The sequence below is a fragment of the Petaurus breviceps genome, unplaced genomic scaffold (assembly GCF_028583685.1).
Source record: "Petaurus breviceps papuanus isolate PSGF00001 unplaced genomic scaffold, PetGlider_PUasm1.0 173, whole genome shotgun sequence".
In the NCBI taxonomy this organism is placed as follows: Eukaryota; Metazoa; Chordata; class Mammalia; order Diprotodontia; family Petauridae; genus Petaurus; species Petaurus breviceps.
The window spans coordinates 6225076-6244656 of record NW_027185759.1 but is presented as its reverse complement, the minus strand read 5'-3'; the positions used below and the strand labels follow the sequence as shown (position 1 = coordinate 6244656).

General features: G+C 43.6%; 1 protein-coding gene and 1 pseudogene across 1 annotated transcript in view; one reads left to right on the top strand and one right to left on the bottom strand.

Moving 5' to 3' along the window:
* The window catches only part of CLDN16 (claudin 16), a 29311-nt gene extending 9775 nt beyond the window's left edge, over positions 1-19536 (top strand). Inside the window, exons 2-5 of the mRNA XM_069083300.1 lie at positions 4544-4646; positions 7636-7800; positions 9633-9824; positions 17574-19536. Coding sequence (XP_068939401.1) covers positions 4544-4646; positions 7636-7800; positions 9633-9824; positions 17574-17707 — 594 coding nt within the window. The 3' untranslated portion in view covers positions 17708-19536. The remainder of the gene's footprint in view (positions 1-4543; positions 4647-7635; positions 7801-9632; positions 9825-17573) is intronic.
* Positions 1-19581, bottom strand: part of LOC138157652 (NHP2-like protein 1 pseudogene) — a 332446-nt pseudogene that overhangs the window by 127805 nt on the left and 185060 nt on the right.

Below are 19581 nucleotides of genomic sequence, written 5' to 3'. Positions count from 1 at the left end.
GAATTTGTCATCCCTAATGACATAGGATGTCATGAATCTGCTTCACGAGTACAAGGTTAAATTGGCATAAAGAAGTGGTCCGTGTATAGGGCAAGCAAAACGAACCAACCAAGTCCCTTAGGGAGTTTAGTAAATAATCAGGAGAATATGGGTTAACCATGTGACCTGGGAGCCAAGAAAGCCTCTGGCCAATAAGGCAGCATAGTCGCCTGAGTCAGACACTGCTGGTGTCCTGGGTTCTTGTAGACTTCACTTTAGAGGATATTTAGAACCTGAATGGCAAGCTGAGCTCAGTGGCAGGGAGATGCTGCCCCAGGAGGATTCATTGAAAGAACCTGCTGGACGGGGGCAGCATTAGAATGGTCTCTGATTGTCTGAAAGGGTTTCAGGTGGGAGAAGAATTCTTGCACTTGGTTCTAAAAGGCAGAATTTGCAGCAAAGGATGGATTTTGCAAAGTGCTAGAATCTAGCTCAGTAACAATAATAATAGCAGGCCAACTTCTTGGACTTAGACCTGCTTGATTGTGCAGTTGGGCTTCCTTGAGAAATCACTGTTACTTCTCACTGGGCATTTTCAGTGGATGGCTGGATCACCCAGTCACTCAACAGGCATTGATTAAGCACCTACAGAAGACACTGGGCTCCTTGTTGGGTGAGGTACCAAAGACATTTATGTCTATTACTGATTGGACCAGTTGAGGGCCTCTAGGGTCATTCCCACTCAGGCTGCCCTCCCTGTTTGGGAGGTCAACTCATGCTGGAGAAGGAGATGGAAGGAAGATGACCCCCTCTGGGAAGGGAGGCATTTAGGGGATGATAGGGGCCACTCTAATGAACGAGTTTTTAACCTGGGTTCCACAGTGATAGATTTTAGGAAATTTGTGAGTTCATTTTTTAAAAAGTTTCGATAACTTTATTTCAAAAAAATTTTCTCTATAATTCCACACCTTCTATTTCTGTGCATCCAAAAACAACATTCTAAGAAGGGTTCTGTAGGCTTCACTAGATAAATGACCCAAAGGGGTCATTGACAGAAAGTGAAAGACTCCTGGCCATTATATTATTCCTTCTCCATTGTAAAAATCATTTCCTCCCTCACTAAGAAGCAAGCAGCCCTTGGTGGGAGGGATGGGAATGAGCTCATGCCCGTGTGATCTGTGCTACTGATCAGTACTCAAGACCCACATAATAGGAGATGGGATGGCAAGGCCAGCTTGTAATCATGCTTGCTCATCCGAGGAGTCCTTGAAAATGGCCACCCTAGTAGTATAACCGTGGCCCCAACTTTGAAGTCTATTATTCTTTTCCTCCCTAAAGGCTCCTTCTCCAAGCCCAGTATCTCAGAGATGACATCCGACAGCTGTGTACAGTGACATGGCCAGCCTTTCTTCCCCTACTGAGGCTACAAACAAGCTGACCATGATAAGGGCTTTTCACCTTGTCTTCCCTGCACAAAGGCACCTTTGAGGCTGTCTCTCCTAAGTGGCCCATTAACAGGAGCCGGGTTAATGACAGCCCCTGTTCTCACATCCTGAATGAGGCCGAATACCAGAGTCAGTGGCCAGCTGTGCCCCTGGCGTTAATGCCTAATGGAATGGGGCTCCGTGTGTCCTCTAATGAGCTCATGGCTGGTCTCAGTATGCTCATTGCAGGTAAATGATCAATAGCCTTGACAATGGCCACGCCTATGCCTGTTTTAGGCCAGGCTAACATTCTTCCAGCTGGAGCTCAGCATGGCTGCTTGGACTGCCCTGGCCGCCTTATACAGAACCTGCCCTGGCCATACAGGAGGACGTCCTCTCAGGGTTCTGTGGGCACAGGTCAGGGAGCCAGTGGAGCAGGCCATCACTCACCTGTCCTGAGAGAAGGTTCTAGTCTCTGTCCCAATGTTCCTGGCACTACATTGTTCTTAATTAGCATAAGAGGAAAATGAACTTAGCCAATGGGGAGTAAAACTGATCTCTCCCGACAGGAGTTAAGGTTGCAGTTCTTGAACACTCACTATAACCTTTAGACCAGCCATGTGTCTCTGCAGTTTAAAAGCAAATGACCTAAGCTTCTACTGGGCAGGGGCTGTTACACCTTTTTCTCTCTATCCTGCCCCGTACATAGTAGGGGCTTTTTAAGTGTTTCATTATGATCCAAGTTCCACCTAGACTCTACATACTATGTGTGGCCACGTCCTTGAAGACTATGGAATTAAGGGGCTGAGAGTACACATTTCACAATTGTCAGGAACCTTGCCCATCCCAAACATGTCTGCTTTGCTGGAGTGCCCTAGATTCATCTTCCTTGTTAGACTTTTGGTGCTTTCAGAGTATGGTGCAAGCTTGATGCTTTAGCCAGGCATCTAGTGAGTGTTTAATAAGTGCTAGTTGTCTTGGTGAGTTATTTGGTTCCTTGAGTGGTCAGACTGTCCACAATCAGCACTTCTGCTCAAATCTTTGACTTCCATCAAAGTCTAGGGCATATGAGGCTGTGCAGAAAATTCAATAGTTTAAACAATGAAGACTGTCTCCTAGTTTTTAGTGCAATGTATTTTCATCCCCTTACTTTCTGTGTGACCCTGGGCAAGTCACTTAGCCCTGTTTGCTTCAGTTCCTTATCAATAAAATGAGCTGGAGAAGGAAATGGTCAGCTACTCCAGTGTCTTCACTAAGAAAACCCCAGATGGGGTCATGGAGAGTCAGACATGACTGAAATGACTCAACAACATTGACAACAACCAACAAGCATATATTAAACTCTTGCTAGGTGCCAGGTACTAGCCTACACACTGGGGAGACAAAGAAAGGCCCAAAGCCAATCCCTGCCATCAGGGAGCTGTACCTCAATGCCGGTGACCTTTTCAGACCATTTCTTCCAAATGGACATGGGAAAGACCATCCCATGAGCGTCAGGTGACCAGAGCTCACGATCACTGGAGGTCAATGATTGTCCTAAAGCCACCACAGAAGGAAGGAGGCTGTCAAATGCTCTTAGGCTTTTTCAGATCATGGTTCACCCACCTCCCTCCAAATGCTGAGCAAGGGCTTCTGCTTATGTGTTCTTCGCTATGGTTTCTTTTCAAAGGGCATACAATTCCCAGTCTCTCCTCCAAGTCCCCAGTCCATGTTTCTCCCTTTGCTTCCCTCAACTGACCCAACTCCTGTCTATACCACTAAATTGAAACAATATCTGAGTTTTTCATTCCCTGAGATAATTTGTGTTTAATCCTGACTATAGCTATTTTCAGATTTCCAAGATAATAAGAAAAATTAATTGAGGCAGAAGAAACAAAAATATTAACCCTGTTCAGTATGCATGAGCTCTCCCAAGAATATTCCAAACTATTTTCTCTTGGCATGTTTACAATTCTGAGAAATCTGCTGTGACTTTCAGCTTATGGATAAATTATGAAAAGTCTCAGGGCTTTGGTTCCTTTTAGCGCTAAGTAGTTGGTTAGAACCCTCTGCACGACATTTCCAAGGTAAAGTGGTTTGCAGCTGTCAACCTGGCAGAAATGAATTTTCCATTTGTGTCTCCCCTTCACCCCAGCTACAGCCTTTGTAATCTTGCAGAGGATCAAAGCAGGGGTGAGCCCTGGGCTCCTTGGGGCTGGAGTGCCAGCACCTCTCTTTGCTGATTTGTCCTGGTTAGGCCTCTAAGCAAAATAAACATTCAGCAATTCAAACCAGTCCCACAAGCACTGTCTAAGCACCAGCTCTTTGGCTTGCAGTTGGAGTCACAAATATAAGTACCCAGCAGTCCTTAAAGCCATTAAGGAGCTTATATTGTATTGGGAAGATGTAGCAGGTCCATAAAGACATGCAGAACTCCTCCAAAGTAAATGGAAGTGGTTTCTAGGGGTTGGAGCAGAGAACACTGACAAGATGAAGAAAGGGGTGGGATCAAGACAGACCACGTGTCCAGGATGGAATCTGAGCTGAGCTTGGGGTGGGGTGGGGGGGCGTTAAGAAAGGACAGTGTGGGAGAACATCCTAGACCTGGGAGAGAGCCAGTGACTTCCCTACGCTCCTATACATAATGTGTCCCTTTTTGTTAATATTATCCATTATTTGTACCATATGTATACTCAGTATTCTTCATATGAAGAATGCATTTCCCATATAATTAAAAACCTCATATATTGAGCCTGATGGACAATATACACTCCATTCCTACAGCAACAGGAGCCTGTCTTCATTTTCCACATGTTGGGAATGGGAACCCAGAGAGGGAAAATGCATTTCTTCCAGGCAAAATCCTCATTCAGTGACTAGTGTAGGTGCCTCACTCTACACAGCCCTGTTTTCTAGCCATTCTCTTCAAGACTAATATCGCTAAAGCATGAGGAAGTGAGTTAACTTCTTCATGGTGATTGACCAGAGCGTGATAGGGTAAAGATGGGAAATTCTTTTTTGGGAATGAACAGAATTCAGATCATGTTTCTGACCAGCTCATTTTGTTATCTGAACCCCTGCAGCCCAGGTCTGCCTTTGATCCAAATGAATTGTTCTGTGTCCGTGGCCTTTCTCTCACAGGGTGCCTTCTTTGCATCTAGGTTAGCACAAAGTGCCGTGGCCTCTGGTGGGAGTGCGTCACAAATGCCTTTGATGGTATTCGAACGTGTGATGAATATGACTCCATTCTGGCTGAACATCCCTGTACGTATGCTTTAGACCTCCTTCCCTGCTGGCACAGGTACCAAACTACACACTGGCCCAGCCAGGCTTGACTTTGGGATGCTGACTTGAAACTTCTTGTGTCTGTGGCTGCCCCCGCCCTGCTTCACACACAGTCTTGTCGAATTCCAAATGTCTCTCTTGAGTGTTAGGAGAAATATCCCAAAGAAAGCTGCTATGTTGGCCGCACAATGAATGAATGACAAAAGGCATGATTATTTCAGCATGATTCCATAGTAAGAATTACCAAGATGACTGGTATTTCAGTCATCATTCCCATCTCAGCTCTCAGAGCAAATGTTCCTATTTCTTTCTATGGAAGTCTTGTTGCCAAAAAGGATTTTCTCACCACTTTTCCCTCTCCTTCAAAAGACAAAGTGGAAATGCACAGGAGTGCTGTCTCTAAATAGTGTGGATTTAGGAGCATCAGTCCTGATATTTGGCTTCTCATATTTAACTCCGCACCCTGAATCTGTTAAAAGGTTTCCTTTCATCAGAAGGAAACTTTCTCCAGAAAAGAGCCAATATGATTGTGGCTCCTCCTCAGTCCTTCCTCATTGTACTTTCTGGGGAATCCAATTCAGTTCAGCGGCCAAACAAGATGAGAACGTGAGGGATAGTAAGCCCATCCATCTTCTGCTTCTGGTCCCTGCTGGCACCAGTGACTGGCACAGGGGCTCCCAGGCAACAGCCTCCTCCGTGACAAATGGAGCAAAGCTCTGGCCCTTTTGCTGAAAATAGTTTTGAGGGGAAGAGCAGCAACCATTCAAGGTAACTTAGGAGAGCTCAGATTGATGCCATTTTAGAGCTCGGTGCCTGAAATATGTTTAACATAATTCCAAGAGCCCATTCATCGCCTGAAAAGCCGCACTTTGCAGCAGAGTTATGTCTCAGGGCTTGCCCGCATCTGCCTGCTAATAAGGCTGCATAATTCAATGGGGATGAAAATGTATGTGTATTTTATGCCTGATACAGAATGCCTCAACCTCATTCAGGAGAGTGGAAAAGGAAAGGAAAGGTGGATATTTCCGGACATTCTATATTTTTCCTATGCACATTTTATATAGAAGACTTTTTTCTTGGGTCATGATTTACTTTGACCTCAAGAGAAAGTAAATGAGGTTAAATGCTGGTCAATAATTTCATCTATTTTGGGAACAGAGAGGAAGCTGGGCATGGGCAATGAAGAGCTGGCTTGGACTCAGGAATCAGGGATCCAAGATTTAGAACTAGAAGGGGCCTTAAGGCCAGAGGCTAGCTTTTCAATTTACAAATGAGGAAACAGACACAGACAAGTTAAGTGATTTCCATGGCTTAGCCAGCCTCAGTCTGAGGCAGGATTCAAACTCAGAGCTTCTTAAAGAAGGCTGCCTTTCAAATCTAGCTGGTTTCACATATGTGTCTCTGACACATCGGCTCTATAAACCAAGCCCATATGCTTCTTATGTGCCCACACCATTCTAGGAGGCTACAAGTTGAAAAGTAGGTGGAAGAGAGAATTTGGACACTTCAGTCTCCTATTGCACTGAAGTCAAAGGTCTGGACCCCAAAGCCCACACTCAGAGACCCAATTTTGCATTTCCAGGGTGTGTGCCTCCAGTCAGCATTTCCCTCCCCCCTTTTTTAAATTCCACAAATTTAAGTGGACTGAGACTCACACACAAATTGAAGACAGCTGATGGTAACTCACCTGGGCAGAGAGCTGGCCAGTACCTTCCCCCAGACCCATCTGTGCCCTTCTGATAATTTCAGGGTAAACCCCACATGAGACCAGCATTTGGTTTTAAGGCTTGCCTGAGTCCTCGACTTCTTTAAACCCAAATGGATGCCACTTCTTCTTCCTTCTCTGTGTTGTCTTCTCAGAGGTGATGTCCATTCTCTCCCTATTACTTAGTCAGAGATTCCTACTCATGGGAGATCCCTAGGAAGACAGAAGTAGAAATACTTCTATGGCCCACAGCATTTTCCCCATGTTTAGGCTTGAGGAGAGAATTGCTGTCCCACAAGTCCCTCATTTTAACTTTAATGGAGTTCTGACTGTCCTCAGAGAAGAAAGAGTTGCTATAAAACCATGGAAAGACTCCCTTCAGCCTCCCCCTGTGCACAATTTTAGAGCTAGTCAGTTTGACAAATGATACCATATACCATCTTAATGCTCTGAAAGAAGCCAGGAATTGGATGCCAAAATCTGGAGAAAGAGTGGGCTTGCTCCCTAGAATGGGCCATATGGCTAGTATGCTTTCTCCATAAGGTGATCCAGTTTCTTTCTCTGGGGTCATTACCCTTTTCCATACTACCATCCAGCACACTGGCCCTTAGGCCACCCCTAAAGTCTGATTGCCACCCCACCTTTGCCCATTCAGACTTCCACTGGGGCCAGCCTGAGGCTCTATCCCTCTTTCCCAGTGATGGTAGTTGTTCTGTGCTCTGGCCCTCTCTACATTCTCCCCCTTCCTCCCCAGCAAGAGTGGAATTTGCCCGGGGCTCCAGAATTCCCAGTCAGGGTCCTGCTGGGAACTGAGAAGGAAGTTTCTGCTATAACTACTTTGCTTTTGTATGAGTTTGTCCAGGTGAGACTAGCGCTGAGCTATTCTAAGGAGCTCTCTGACCCCACATTGGCCTCAGCCTACATTTCCACCAGGTCTTTTTTTATTTTTTATTTTTTTGGCAACAAAATTTCTTGCATCCTCAAGCCACAGTATTCTCTTTAGGAATCTAAGAAAAGAAGAAAGCATTTCTGGAGCTTTGTGCTCCTGGGTTTTATCTTGTCCATGCTAAATGGAGTCTGCTCTCAGACTGGTGGACAGGCACCCTTAGATTGCTGCACGGGTCCCGGCTCTCTCAGTGCAGGGTTTTGTCCCTCTGCCCTTGGATAATCATGTGACCCTAGAGGGCCTGCTTCAGTCCAGGGCTTTGGGGTGAGCTCTTCTCTCCCTCTGTCCCACTCTAACCACCTGTCCTGCTTTTCTAGTGAAGCTGGTGGTCACCCGGGCTCTGATGATCACTGCAAACATCCTAGCCTCCCTGGGATTCCTCTCTCTGCTACTCGGGTTGCACTGTGTGAAATTTCTTTCCAATGAGCCTCTCATCAAAGTCCGGATCTGCTTCATAGCGGGAATCTTGCTGGTGATAGCAGGTACTTGGGGGAGGGGGGATCCAATAACTCAGAGACTGTAGGATCCTGTCTCTCTGACTGGAAGGACCTCAGAGGCCATTTAGCCCAAACCCTCATTTTACAGAGGGGGAGACTGAGGTTCAGACAGGTGGAATGATTTGCTGTCATCAAGCAGCAGAGCTGGGATTCAAAACCAGGCTCTTGGATTATGAAACCAAAATTTTTCCAGCACACTAAGCTGCCTCCCTTTTTAACTGGGCTATTTTGGAAGAAACAAACACACATAAATCCATGGGGAACAGTGACTGTGAGAACGCAATGCCACTTTCTAAGTCTTTCTAAGACCCAGATGCCAGTTTGATGATTCCTTGTCCCATCTCCATAACTGATTAGAGAAAGAATTTGGGTCAAATCCACAAACCTTTAAGAAATGTAAAAAGCTGGGTGCCCCCACAGAAGGGGCTGTGGGGGTTCCCTGGGCACTGGCAGGGGGTGGTGGCCTCCAGTGCATATTTCCAAGGAGGAAAGTGTGTGATTATGGGCCCAGGGTGGGGCTTGAGCACCAGCCTCACTAAATTCAGAAATTACCAGGATGACCTTTTTGGTGAGAAAGTCTCAAAACCATCTAAGATGTAGTGGAGTGGGCAGCCACACCCACCCAAATCACATAATGTCCAGACGTCAAAGCAAGATACCAAGCTAAATGCTGAAAGAAATAAAAAAAAAAAAAAGATGAAAGATGGTGCAATTCCTACTTTCAAGAGTCTTACAATCCCAAGGAATAGAAAAGTAGTTTTGTGAAGAAACACTTGGGGACAATAGATTTAGAGGTGGGAAGCACCTTTTTACAGATGAGGAAACTGATGTTAAAGTGACAACCTAGGTCACATGCAAAGTTAAGAGGAAGAGTCAGGAATCCAACCTACGTCTTTTATTCCAGATCTAGAAATGTTCCCAGGCTACAAGACTGCTTCCGAGTCTCTCCAGGAAGGCCCTGGGAGCTTGGCCTTTGCATCCTGGGCTCTGCCTGGGGCAACCCTCATCCTCTCCCACATGGCAGAGGCGAGTATAGGACCTGAGCCTGTCAATGACACATGTCATTTATGGATACAAGCAGACCCATTTGATCTTGGTTTGTCATTCAGTGTGAGGACAGAAAATAAGCACTTTAACTGTTGCTGGATTTTTTTCTCTTCCTTTTTTTAGAGATTTTTTTGGGGACCTTGTGAAATGTAGGATTGCAGATTTAGAGTACAAAGGAGCCTGCCTGTCTTCACTAACATATACAATTTAGCCAAAATGCATAATAATCGTTTATTTAATGTTTGTGTGATATGGATCTTTCTTATCATATGATTTGTTAAATAATAATGACATGTGGTGCCACCCATTTTCGAGATGCTTTGAAAACACTGTCTTGTGTGAGATTCAACAACCCTAGAAGGAGATGCTACATTAGAATTATCCATATTTTATAAATGAAAAATCAAAACCACAGAGAAGTCAACATGATTCTTCTTCTTAACTACTGTCCACCTACTAATCTACACTGATTTTCTGACTCATTTTGACTATGTGAAAGGCACTCTGCTATCATCTGGGGATGAACAAATAGAAAGAAAAAGAAACAGTGTTCTCCAGGGCCTTCAATCCTCCTAGGATGTTGAGGAAACTGAGGCCCAGGAGGAGAAATTCCCTCCCCACATGGTAGCCAGGGGCGGTCTTCACTCTTGAATCTCAGTACAGTACTCTTTTCCCTGAGTCTGCTGCATGAGACTGTCATTAGGGTCCCCACAGCCAAGACACCCTGGTCTGGCTGAGTCTGCCCAGGATCTGAGTCCCTTTTGTTTCAGGTGTCCCTGGAATCGTTGGCTCCGTGTGGTACGCGATTGACGTCTATGTAGAACGCACCTCCCTGGTTCTGCACAATATATTTCTGGGTATCCAGTACAAATTTGGCTGGTCCTGTTGGCTTGGAATGGTGGGGGCCCTGGGCTGCCTGTTGGCTGGAGCTGTCCTCACTTGCTGTTTGTATCTCTTTAAAGGTAAATAAATGTGAATAACACGGTCACACACATGTGCTTGCTTACAGGTTTGTGTAATTGGTGCATAGGCACACAGTTGTGTAAAGGATATTCCAATAGACTTTTAAAATATTAAAATTGAAATTGTATGTACTACATACATATATGTATATATGTGTATATACATGTATAATGTAACACGTACAGATATCATAATGATATGTTATTGTACAGATGAGAAAGGGAGGGAGACAGAGAGAGAGAGACAGAGACAGAGGGAGAGACAGACAGACATCAGAGACAGAGATAGACAGAAACAGAGATAGAGACAGAAAAATACAAAGACATAGAAAGACAGAGAGACAGAGAGAGGTGAGAGACAGAAAGAGACACAAAAAGAGACAGAGATAGAGACATAGAAAGATGGGGGGATGTACTCAAATTCAAAGGCCACTGGGAGAGTGATTATTATTTTTTTTAAGCTTTTATCATGCCTCTTTTGTCAATACATCCCTTCAGATTCCTTTCTTGTGACAAAGATAGTCACGCTGGCCAGCACTCAAGCCTGATAGTGCATTCAGCATTCGTTTTCCCTATCTTGCTTGTATTTCTTCTACACTGAATCTCTAAATCCCAAGAATCCTAAGACAATTGGAACCAAAAATGTCCCAGTTTTGAGTTAAACTGCTAGTGATGGGGGTGCCTGAGCTAGCTCTAAGTGGCCTACAAGAGCCTTCTTGTTGAATGCTAAGCAGCACCCTCTACCACTGTGTGAAGACTGCTTGAGCATGGCAGGAGTGCAGTGGAAGGAAGGTTCTGGAAATGAAGGCATTGCCACACTGGAGGTCTGGGGAATGTTGCCTCATAAAGACAACAGTGGTAACGATGATGATGATGAAGATGATGATGATGATGAAGATGATGATGATGACGACTGCAACCGTCTTTGAGATTTGCAAAATGTTTTATGTCCTTCTTTGCTTGAGCATCATTTATATATATATATATATGTGTATATATATATATATATATATATATATATATATATATATATATATATATGATGTCTTTTTCTTTTCACCTTTCTTTGTATTTCCAGTGCTTCAAAGAGAACCTGGCACAGAGTAGGTGCTTCATAAATACTTGTTGACTTGATGGAACACAATCATTAGAATTATGAGTCAAGGAAAGAGCCAGTGTTCTAGACTCATCCATTGCCAACAAGCACTTGTCAGGCTCCGCTCCCTGGAGTGCTAAGCAAGGCCAGGAGTGCCGGGTTAGGAAGTCCTCATCTGCCCCCAAAGCTTCAGCATCATCTATGATGATATGCAGCATCAACTGAGCTCCTTAATGTTGTAGAAGGGCCTCCCATAACAGTGTCACTTGAATCTCATTGTGAGTTGCTGGACTTGTTTTCCAGGTATTATTATACACACTTTACAGATGAGGAAAATGAGGCTCAGAGATCTGAGGCTACTTGCCCTAGGTCACACAAGTGTTAAATGATAAAGCCAAGATTACCACTGAGGTTATAGATTTGTGGATCGCTGCATCCCAGGTCTGGAGTGAGAAAGATTTCAGGAGCTCATTTTCCACATGAATAAACTGAGACCCAAAGAGAAGAAATGTCTGTTCCAGGTCACATAGTCAGTAAGTAGCAGAGCCATAATTAGAACATAGGTCCTCTGAATCCATATACCTTCTCCTGCTCCTTCTTAAAGCCCCTTCCCCTGCACAATGAGGCCCCTTGTATGAAATAAGGCATGTATAAAAGTTATTCAAAACCAATGTACAATGTGTAAGTAATTGCTATTCAATGCTGTGGGAAAGTTAATACTTTTAGAAGAGTGAGAAATGTGTCTGACAGGAGCACAGGCTGTGAAAGAAGTAGGAGATAGAACAGAAATGCAGGCTGGAGTCATGTGGAGCGGCACCTTCAGGGCTAAGCTAGACGTGACTTCATCTAGTCCGCAGTGAAGAGTCATTGGGGCTTAGTTGGCAATAATGTGATGTTAGGGATATGTAATCAGGAAAGTATTTCACCAGCAATATGGACTATCAAATGGAAATGCAGAGACCAGTTAGGAAGCTGTTGTAATAATCCAGCCAGGAGGTAATGAAGACCTTTGCTAGGGCAGTGCCAGGGAAAATGCAGGGGAGAATCCAAGAATCCTAGGTGGAAATCTCGAAAGCTCCCTGGAGGAATCTGATGGGACCATGCCACATTAGATGGATGAGAAAGATGAGCCCTAGAAGGCTTGAAGAACTGACCCACTGTAACACAGGTGATAACAGCTGGAATTGAACACAGGTCTTCATGCTTCAAAATCTCTGCTTGTTTTAGTGTACCAGAGATAGAATCATCTGAACACAGGCAATAATTAGATTAGGGGATGGGAGGAGGAAAGAGAAAATGAAGGAGATGGGAGATACTCTTAATAAACATGCAGAAGTCAGGAGGTAAGCACCTTTTGGAGAAAAGATGGCGGCCTGAGTGTTCACTATGACAAACTGGTGTTGCTAAGAAGAAATCCAGAAGAAGCTGTCCAAAAGACCATTGAAAGAAAGTTGGTGGGGAGAAAGGAAAGAAGTTGGGTGGGAAGATGTAGGTCTGTTAGGTTTCTATATAGTATTTCTATTTGATGTCATGGCAGTGGTTAAGGAAATCAAGGTAGGGAGGAAGAAAAGAAGGAAGGAAGGAAGGAAGGAAAGAAGGAAGGAAGGAAGGAAGGAAGGAAGGAAGGAAGGAAGGAAGGAAGGAAAGGAGGGAGGGAGGGAAGGAGGAAGGAAGGAAGGGAGGAAGAAAGGAAGGAAGGAAGGAAGGAAGGAAGGAAGGAAGGAAGGAAGGAAGGAGGGAAAGAACAATGGAAGGAAGAGATAAAGAGAAAAGAGCCGAGAACGAGACACTGGGAAAAGCTAAAATTTAGGGGAGAAAAAAGAAAGGGGCCTTGAAGAAAGAAGGAAACATGGCTACAGTGGTAGGAGGAAAACCAGGAGAGTGCACAGTTTTATTTTTTAAAGAGAATTTTAAGAAAATTATAAGAAAGAGAATTTAAAAAGAGAGAGAATGAAACAAGAAGGGCAAGTATGATGAGAGCTGAAGAAACAGAAGAGGATCTGGTGCTTTGGCTGTCACTGGTGATGATTAGAAAGAGAGGCTCTGGGTGAGAGGGGGAGGAGGAGGGTAGTAGCAGGACCAGTCCTTTCACTGAAGGTTGATGACTTTTTTGAGAACCTTAGGAGCCAAAATAAGGAGAAAGGTGAGCTGGTATTTCAAAGGCAGAGCAGGAAGAAAGGAATATTGTCTTAGAAGCAGGCGTACTTGAGAATGGTGTTTAAACCAGAAAGAAAGGCGTAAGAAAAATGAAAGGATTTGAAGAGAGAAGAAAGGATGAAGTAAGATGAAAGAAATCTTTTTTTTCAAAGGTGGCAATGTTCTAGACCCTCAGAAGAGAAGGGGAGAGCTGAAGGGTCTGTCAAGCTGCCAACTCAATCTGAGACATAGAATCATCACTAACCAACTCTAACATGCTACTTTATGTACCAGGACCTTGGAGACAAGTGTGGCCACAGGCACAGGAGGCACCCTGAGGGAAATGAGCATGAGAAAAGTCCAGCTACTTCCTTTCCTTGGGCATGCAGATAAGAACATGTGTGGGTATTTCAGACTACTGCCATTGTGCTATTTGATTGTAAAAAAGGCCCTGTTGGACTCTTGGCCTCTGTCTCCTCATACTCAGCCCCTCTAGATCAACATAATATTGACTGATTTAGGTAAGCACTAAAGCCATTTTATTTCTCCCCAGGACCCAGGTACATTGACTTAATTATGGTCTGTACTAGTGTAGAAAGATTGGTATTCTTCCTGCCCCCAATGTTGGCAACATGTTTTTCTCCTGATTAGATTTAAGGGATGAATGAAAATTATTCCGTAAATGTTATATTCCAAGGGTGGTTCTAAGGGCTGAGAAGACAGACACAAAAATGAAGTGTCCTTGACCCCTTCCCTCTGATGCCTTTTGAATTTACAGAATCAGCCATTCACAACGTAACATGCGTCATTGGGCAGGTACAGATAATCTGTACATCAAGTGTCATACTTACCCCAAAGAGCCTCTCACAATCATCTCACTTACAGATCTCACAAATAAGCATTTACTTCATGATCATAGTTGTCATGGGCAGCTCGGTGGTTCTGTTGATAGAGTGTTGTACCTAAAGTCAAGGGGACTCGTCTTCTTGAGTTCAAATCCAGCCTCAGACACTTCCTAGCTGCGTGACCCTGCGCAGGTCACTGTTTGCCTCAGTTTCCTCACCTATAAAATGAGTTGGAGAAGGAAATGACAAACTGCTGCAGTATCTTTGCGAAGAAAACCCCAAATGGGGACACAAAGAGTCAGACGTGACTGAAACAATTGAACAATATTTTATATTAAAGCAATTGCATGACTATCAATAGATCCCAATTCATGCATTAGCCTTGGTCAGAGCATCTTCCACCGATGCTCTCAGTGCCTGTCGGGGAGTGAGGGCACACACACGGGGACTTTCCCGGAAACATGAAGGAGGCAAGCCTTTGCTCTTGGAGGAGCTCACCACTGTGCAGTGCAGGCTCACTTCTCGGCCACCCGCTTACCTGTTGGTTCTCACCACTCTTCAATTCTCCAACATGGTCTTCACATGCTATTTCAAGTTACCCTCACCTTAAAAGGGGCATTGGAACATTACCATCTGAGGCGAAGAGCAGCAAGTGGGAGGACGGAGGGCGAAGATATCAATCAAGCAGTCAATGAACATTGACCAGTGTTCCAGACATCAGACTGGCGACCTCTGGGCTGTCTAGACCAGACCCGCCAGCTATTGAAGCAGACAATTGCATTACCTAAAAAGGACTGGAATAGACAGCAGTAAGCTTTTCACTAGCATCACGACAGCTGGCATTTATGTTTTGCAAAGTGGTTTACAAATGCTATCCCTATTGATCCCACAACAACGTTGCCGATGAAGAACCTGAGGGATTCAGGGGTTAACTGACTTGACCAGGGCATACAACCAGTAAATTTCTGGGTCATATTGGAATTCAAGTCTTCCCGACTCCAGGTCCGGGGCTTTCCCATCATACTACCTAGCAGCTTCATCCTCAAACCAGAGGTGGTGGCAGCACAAGTAGGATGCTTTACCTCTATGCAACACCAGGGGGAAGCAGGGAACAATAGTTGTCACTGAAACCCTTGACCAATATCCTAGCTTAAGATTTTCCTCAATTGACTGACTCTTGCATCTCCCTAGGGCATTCTTTCCATTCTTTGCCATATTTTTAATCTTTATCCTAGATTCTTCTTCTCCCAGCCTCCTATGTCAGGTAGTTATATGTACAGTGGGCATAAATGAGAGGCTCATCTTTCTCTTGAAAGTAACCGGTCCTCAATTTTCTCCAAAATAATTGATAATCTTTGAAAAATCTTACCTCAGTTTCCAAATATTTCTCTCTGTGTATGTATCTCTATTGGTCTCTGTTTCTCTCACCACATCTGTCTCTTTTTCTGTTTCTCTTTTTCTCTTAGGTTGGTGGTATGGTAAATAGAGTGTTTCACCTCAAGTCAGGGAGATATGAGTTCAAATCTTACCTCAGACATGTACTAGCTGGGTGACTCTGGTCAAGTCACTTAACCTTGCCTACTTGAGTTTCCTCTTTGGTCAAAGGGGGGAGGGGGTGGCAGTAGTGGTACTAATAGACTTAACTCCTACAGTTGTTGTAAGGATAAACTGAGATAAGATTTGTAAAGTATTTTGCAAACTTTAAAGCACTATATACATGTGAGTTGTTATCATCATCATTACTATTGTATGGAACTGAGCTGAAGCAAAACAATATCCCCCAACTCCGAAGTCTTCCACATGGACCTCTAACCCAAACATTTGCCCTGGATTTATTTTTTCACATTCATATTTTTCAGTTGTTTTTTTTTTTTTTTAGTAAAAGGTGGTCTTTTTCTTCTTTACTGCTCCCTTTAAATCATTAACCTTTCTACATGCTATGGGACATCATTCTTCACCACTGACAAGGTGATTTGACTGCTTATCTGTAATCTACACTGATTTTCTTCCCCAAACTGCTCAAAACTCATTTGATTTTTTTTTAAATCAAGTCATGGTCCCCATTCGTGTCCTACTCCTTTACATCACGTAAATGTTTGTCTATAACGTGACACTATGTTACATCATTTAACACTAGCTATAACACCTTTCCTTTAGTTAAATATTATATATATATATCAATATATATGTATATATATATATATATAATTTCCCCATTTCTCCATCAGAAGGAATAGTACTTTAAAAGGGAGGTAAGTTATATTTCATGGAGTGACTCGCCTCTTTTCAGGCATGGTTTCTCCACATCTTGTCTATACTCTAGAAAGGCAGCAGATCCCAGGGTTGAAAATGGCCATTTGAAGAGAGAGAAGTCATGGGTGGCTGAGAGCCAGAGCATCAGGGGAGGCGGGGTATGCACTCAACCTTGACAAATTCAAAAGAACCTTCTCTCTCTGAGACCGAAGATACAAGTAAGTGAAGCCCTGGAAGATTGTGAAGTAGAAAAACGAGCCTTTAGGGAGGTCTCCAGCATGTGGAAGGATGGTCATTATTAGAGCTAGGTAAGGGCTGCAGCAGAATTAGTGTGACGTCACAAGTCAAGAAGACCTGAATTCAGATTTGACTGCCGCAACTTCCTAGACGTGTGACCATGGTCAAGTCACTGAAACTGTGCCTGCCTCCGGTTCCTCACCTATAAAGTGACAAGAATAATAGCACGTTCCTCTCAGGGTTGTTGTGCAGGTCCCTTAGCATAGCACCCAACAGCAGCACCCAAACCCCAATTGTTGGAGCTGCTATAACCTAAGAAGGTAATGACATCGCCATCACTTGGTATCATGGGTCTTCCAGCCCAGCATGTTTTCTTTGACATGATATGAAGGATGTTTTGGATATCACTTGAATTTTGCCTTTTAGTTTAAGGCCGATTATTCCATTCTGATGAATAATACAGAGAAACTAGCAAAAATGTGACTTTATGTTACTTTTAGCAATTTTAAATATTGGCAATATAAATAGTAATATTTATAAACTATGTTTATATATTGTCTAGTATGTGCCAGGAATTGTGCTAAGTGATTTATAAATGTGATTTCATCTTATCTTCACAAGGACTCTTGGAGGTAGATATTATTATTATCCACAGTTTTAGTTGTGGAAACTAAGGCAAATGGAAACTAAGTGACTTGAAAGTATCCGATGTCGGCTTCGAACACAGGTCCTCCTGAGTCCAGGCTCAGTGCTCTGTCTGCTGTAACACCCTGATGCCCCCAAATTATGTTCCCTAGGTATGTTCCTGCACAGTTATTTAAGTGGTTGATAATTTAAACTAATCCTTGAGGACTTCATAAGGAAGAATGAGTCTTGGCATTAGAGTTAGGAAGACCTGGGTTTGAATCCTGCTTTTGACATTTACCATCAGTGTGATCACAGGCAAATCCTTTGTTAGCCAATGAATTCCTAAGGCTTATTATGTCCTAAGTAACAAAGGAGTAGCAATAAGCATTTTGTGCACCAACCACAGGACCAGACGTCTCTGACAGACTGACTTGATGCCATGGAACATGTTGCAGCTTTTTCCCCCTTTCAGTTTGTCACATTTAAAAACATCTCCTTTTCTCCTGTCTCCTGGTTTATAATGCATTATTTATTTTTGTGTCGTTATTTTTGCAGATTTGGGGCCGGAGAGGAGCTATACTTATTCCATAAGAAAGGCCTACTCCCATGCTGGGATCTCAATGGCAAAATCCTATGTCCCAACTCGAACAGAGACTGCCAAAATGTATGCTGTGGATACAAGAGTGTGACTTTCCCTCCTGGAGGCTGTGCCCACACCCCACTCAAATACCAGTCCATTTAGTCAGCTCAATAAAGAGCCATCCAGTTAGGGGAAATGATCATTCCATTGGTGTGTTCAGTTGAAAGGAATGGCAAGATCGCTGGAAAGGTTGACCTAAGAGCCTCAAGTAATAACTCTTATCTTCTTTACTTCCATACATGCCAACCCCCTCCCCCATCTGCTTAGATGCTCTGTCCCTTTTTCATTTAAAAAAAGAAAGAAAGAAAGAGAAAGAAAGAGAGAAAGAAACAAAGAGAAAGAAAGAAAAAGAAAGGAAGGAAGAAAGAGAAAGGAAGGAAGGAAGAAAATCCTCTTTAGCTTTCAGATCCAATTGTCCTTAACTTTGATATGTGTTTAGAGTTTGTCTATTGGTGTTACAGATGCTGACTTAGTGACCTTAAGCAGGGCATCTTTTTAGAGAAGAAAACAAAGTAACAGCGACAAGATCTTGGTGACTAATGGATGCCTTCTGACTTTCTGGCTCTTAGTTCCTGTTGGAATCTCAGTTCGATGAATAATATAATAAGGATGAGAAAAGATAAATCAGTCCAGCAAATCAATGTCTACAGCTGCCCTCTTGCAGAGAAAATGAGAAAAACCAGGCAGCTGCATGAAGCTGCCATTGGTGGGAGAGGCAAGATGAAACGCATTCCCCTCAACATGCTAAATGAGTAGCTGTGTTAGAAGAGAAGTCCATGGGCACCATCGACTTTAGGAGTAATAAGCAAAGAGATTTATTGTATTTCTGCCCCTGCAGCTGTCTCAGAGACTGCAGGCACCAAACACTTGGACTGAAGGAGCCCAAGACGCAGAGGTTAGTTAGCTGAGGCTTGCCCTAATCTCGCCCACTTTTGATCGGGAGGTATGGCAGAATGGCTAGCTCTTTCAACTGGAAGTCCCCAGTTCTAGAAGTAAATTTGGTTGTTTCTGCTTTCTAGAAATATGTAACTCTTCTGAGAAAAGTGCTGTGTCTCCTGTAAGATATGTTGTTTTTTGTAAAGTGCATGAAATCTTAGTCATTGGATATTATGAATTTAATTGTATTTATATCTATGATGTAATTATGATGAGTTTCCCCAGGGGTAATTCCAGGCAAATGGCCACCAGTGGGTAGAAGCTGTGTCTAAACATAAACAAACCATGCAGACACCTCATTACTCCCCCTCTTCTTTATCCTGCTTTATCTGCTTTATCCTTCCTGCATTTGGGGGGCGGGATGTAAGATGAACACATTCCTGGTGCCTCTAGGAAGAATCCTAAGTGTGGGAGCTGGGAGGGACCTCGCATGATCAGCATTCCCTGCCCCGCCCAGATTGAGTGGTTGCAGAGGGGGAGGTGACTTGGCCAAGGTCATATGGTGAGTGCATGGCAGCCCTAGAACGGGCTTCCAGCCACCTGGCTCGCCCATGTTCTCCCCTCTCTGCCATACGCTCTCCAGTTAACTGACCTCAATAGAGACACTTGGAAAACTCGAAATAAAAGTCAAAATTGAGCGTCGGGCAGATTGGAGTCCCAAGAAATGCTTGAAGTATGAGATGCAAGAGAACCAGATTTGTCTTCATCCTTTGTCCTTGTGTATGAAAGATGAGAGCTGACCCCAGTGTATTACATGTGAAAGGAAGGACAGCCTTTCAGGGGAACTTTGACAACTTCCTTTCCTTGTCCTTTCTTAAGGCCTCTTTTTGTGTGGATAAGTATGCCAGAGGGGGATGGTGATTGTTGAGGAGATCGAATCATCCAATGCATTTTCTCACTGAAAATGATTTTTAATAATAATATGTATTTTAATGTGTTTAATTGTTTGCTGCTTTACTAGATGGAATTGTTTTCTCACATACTGCA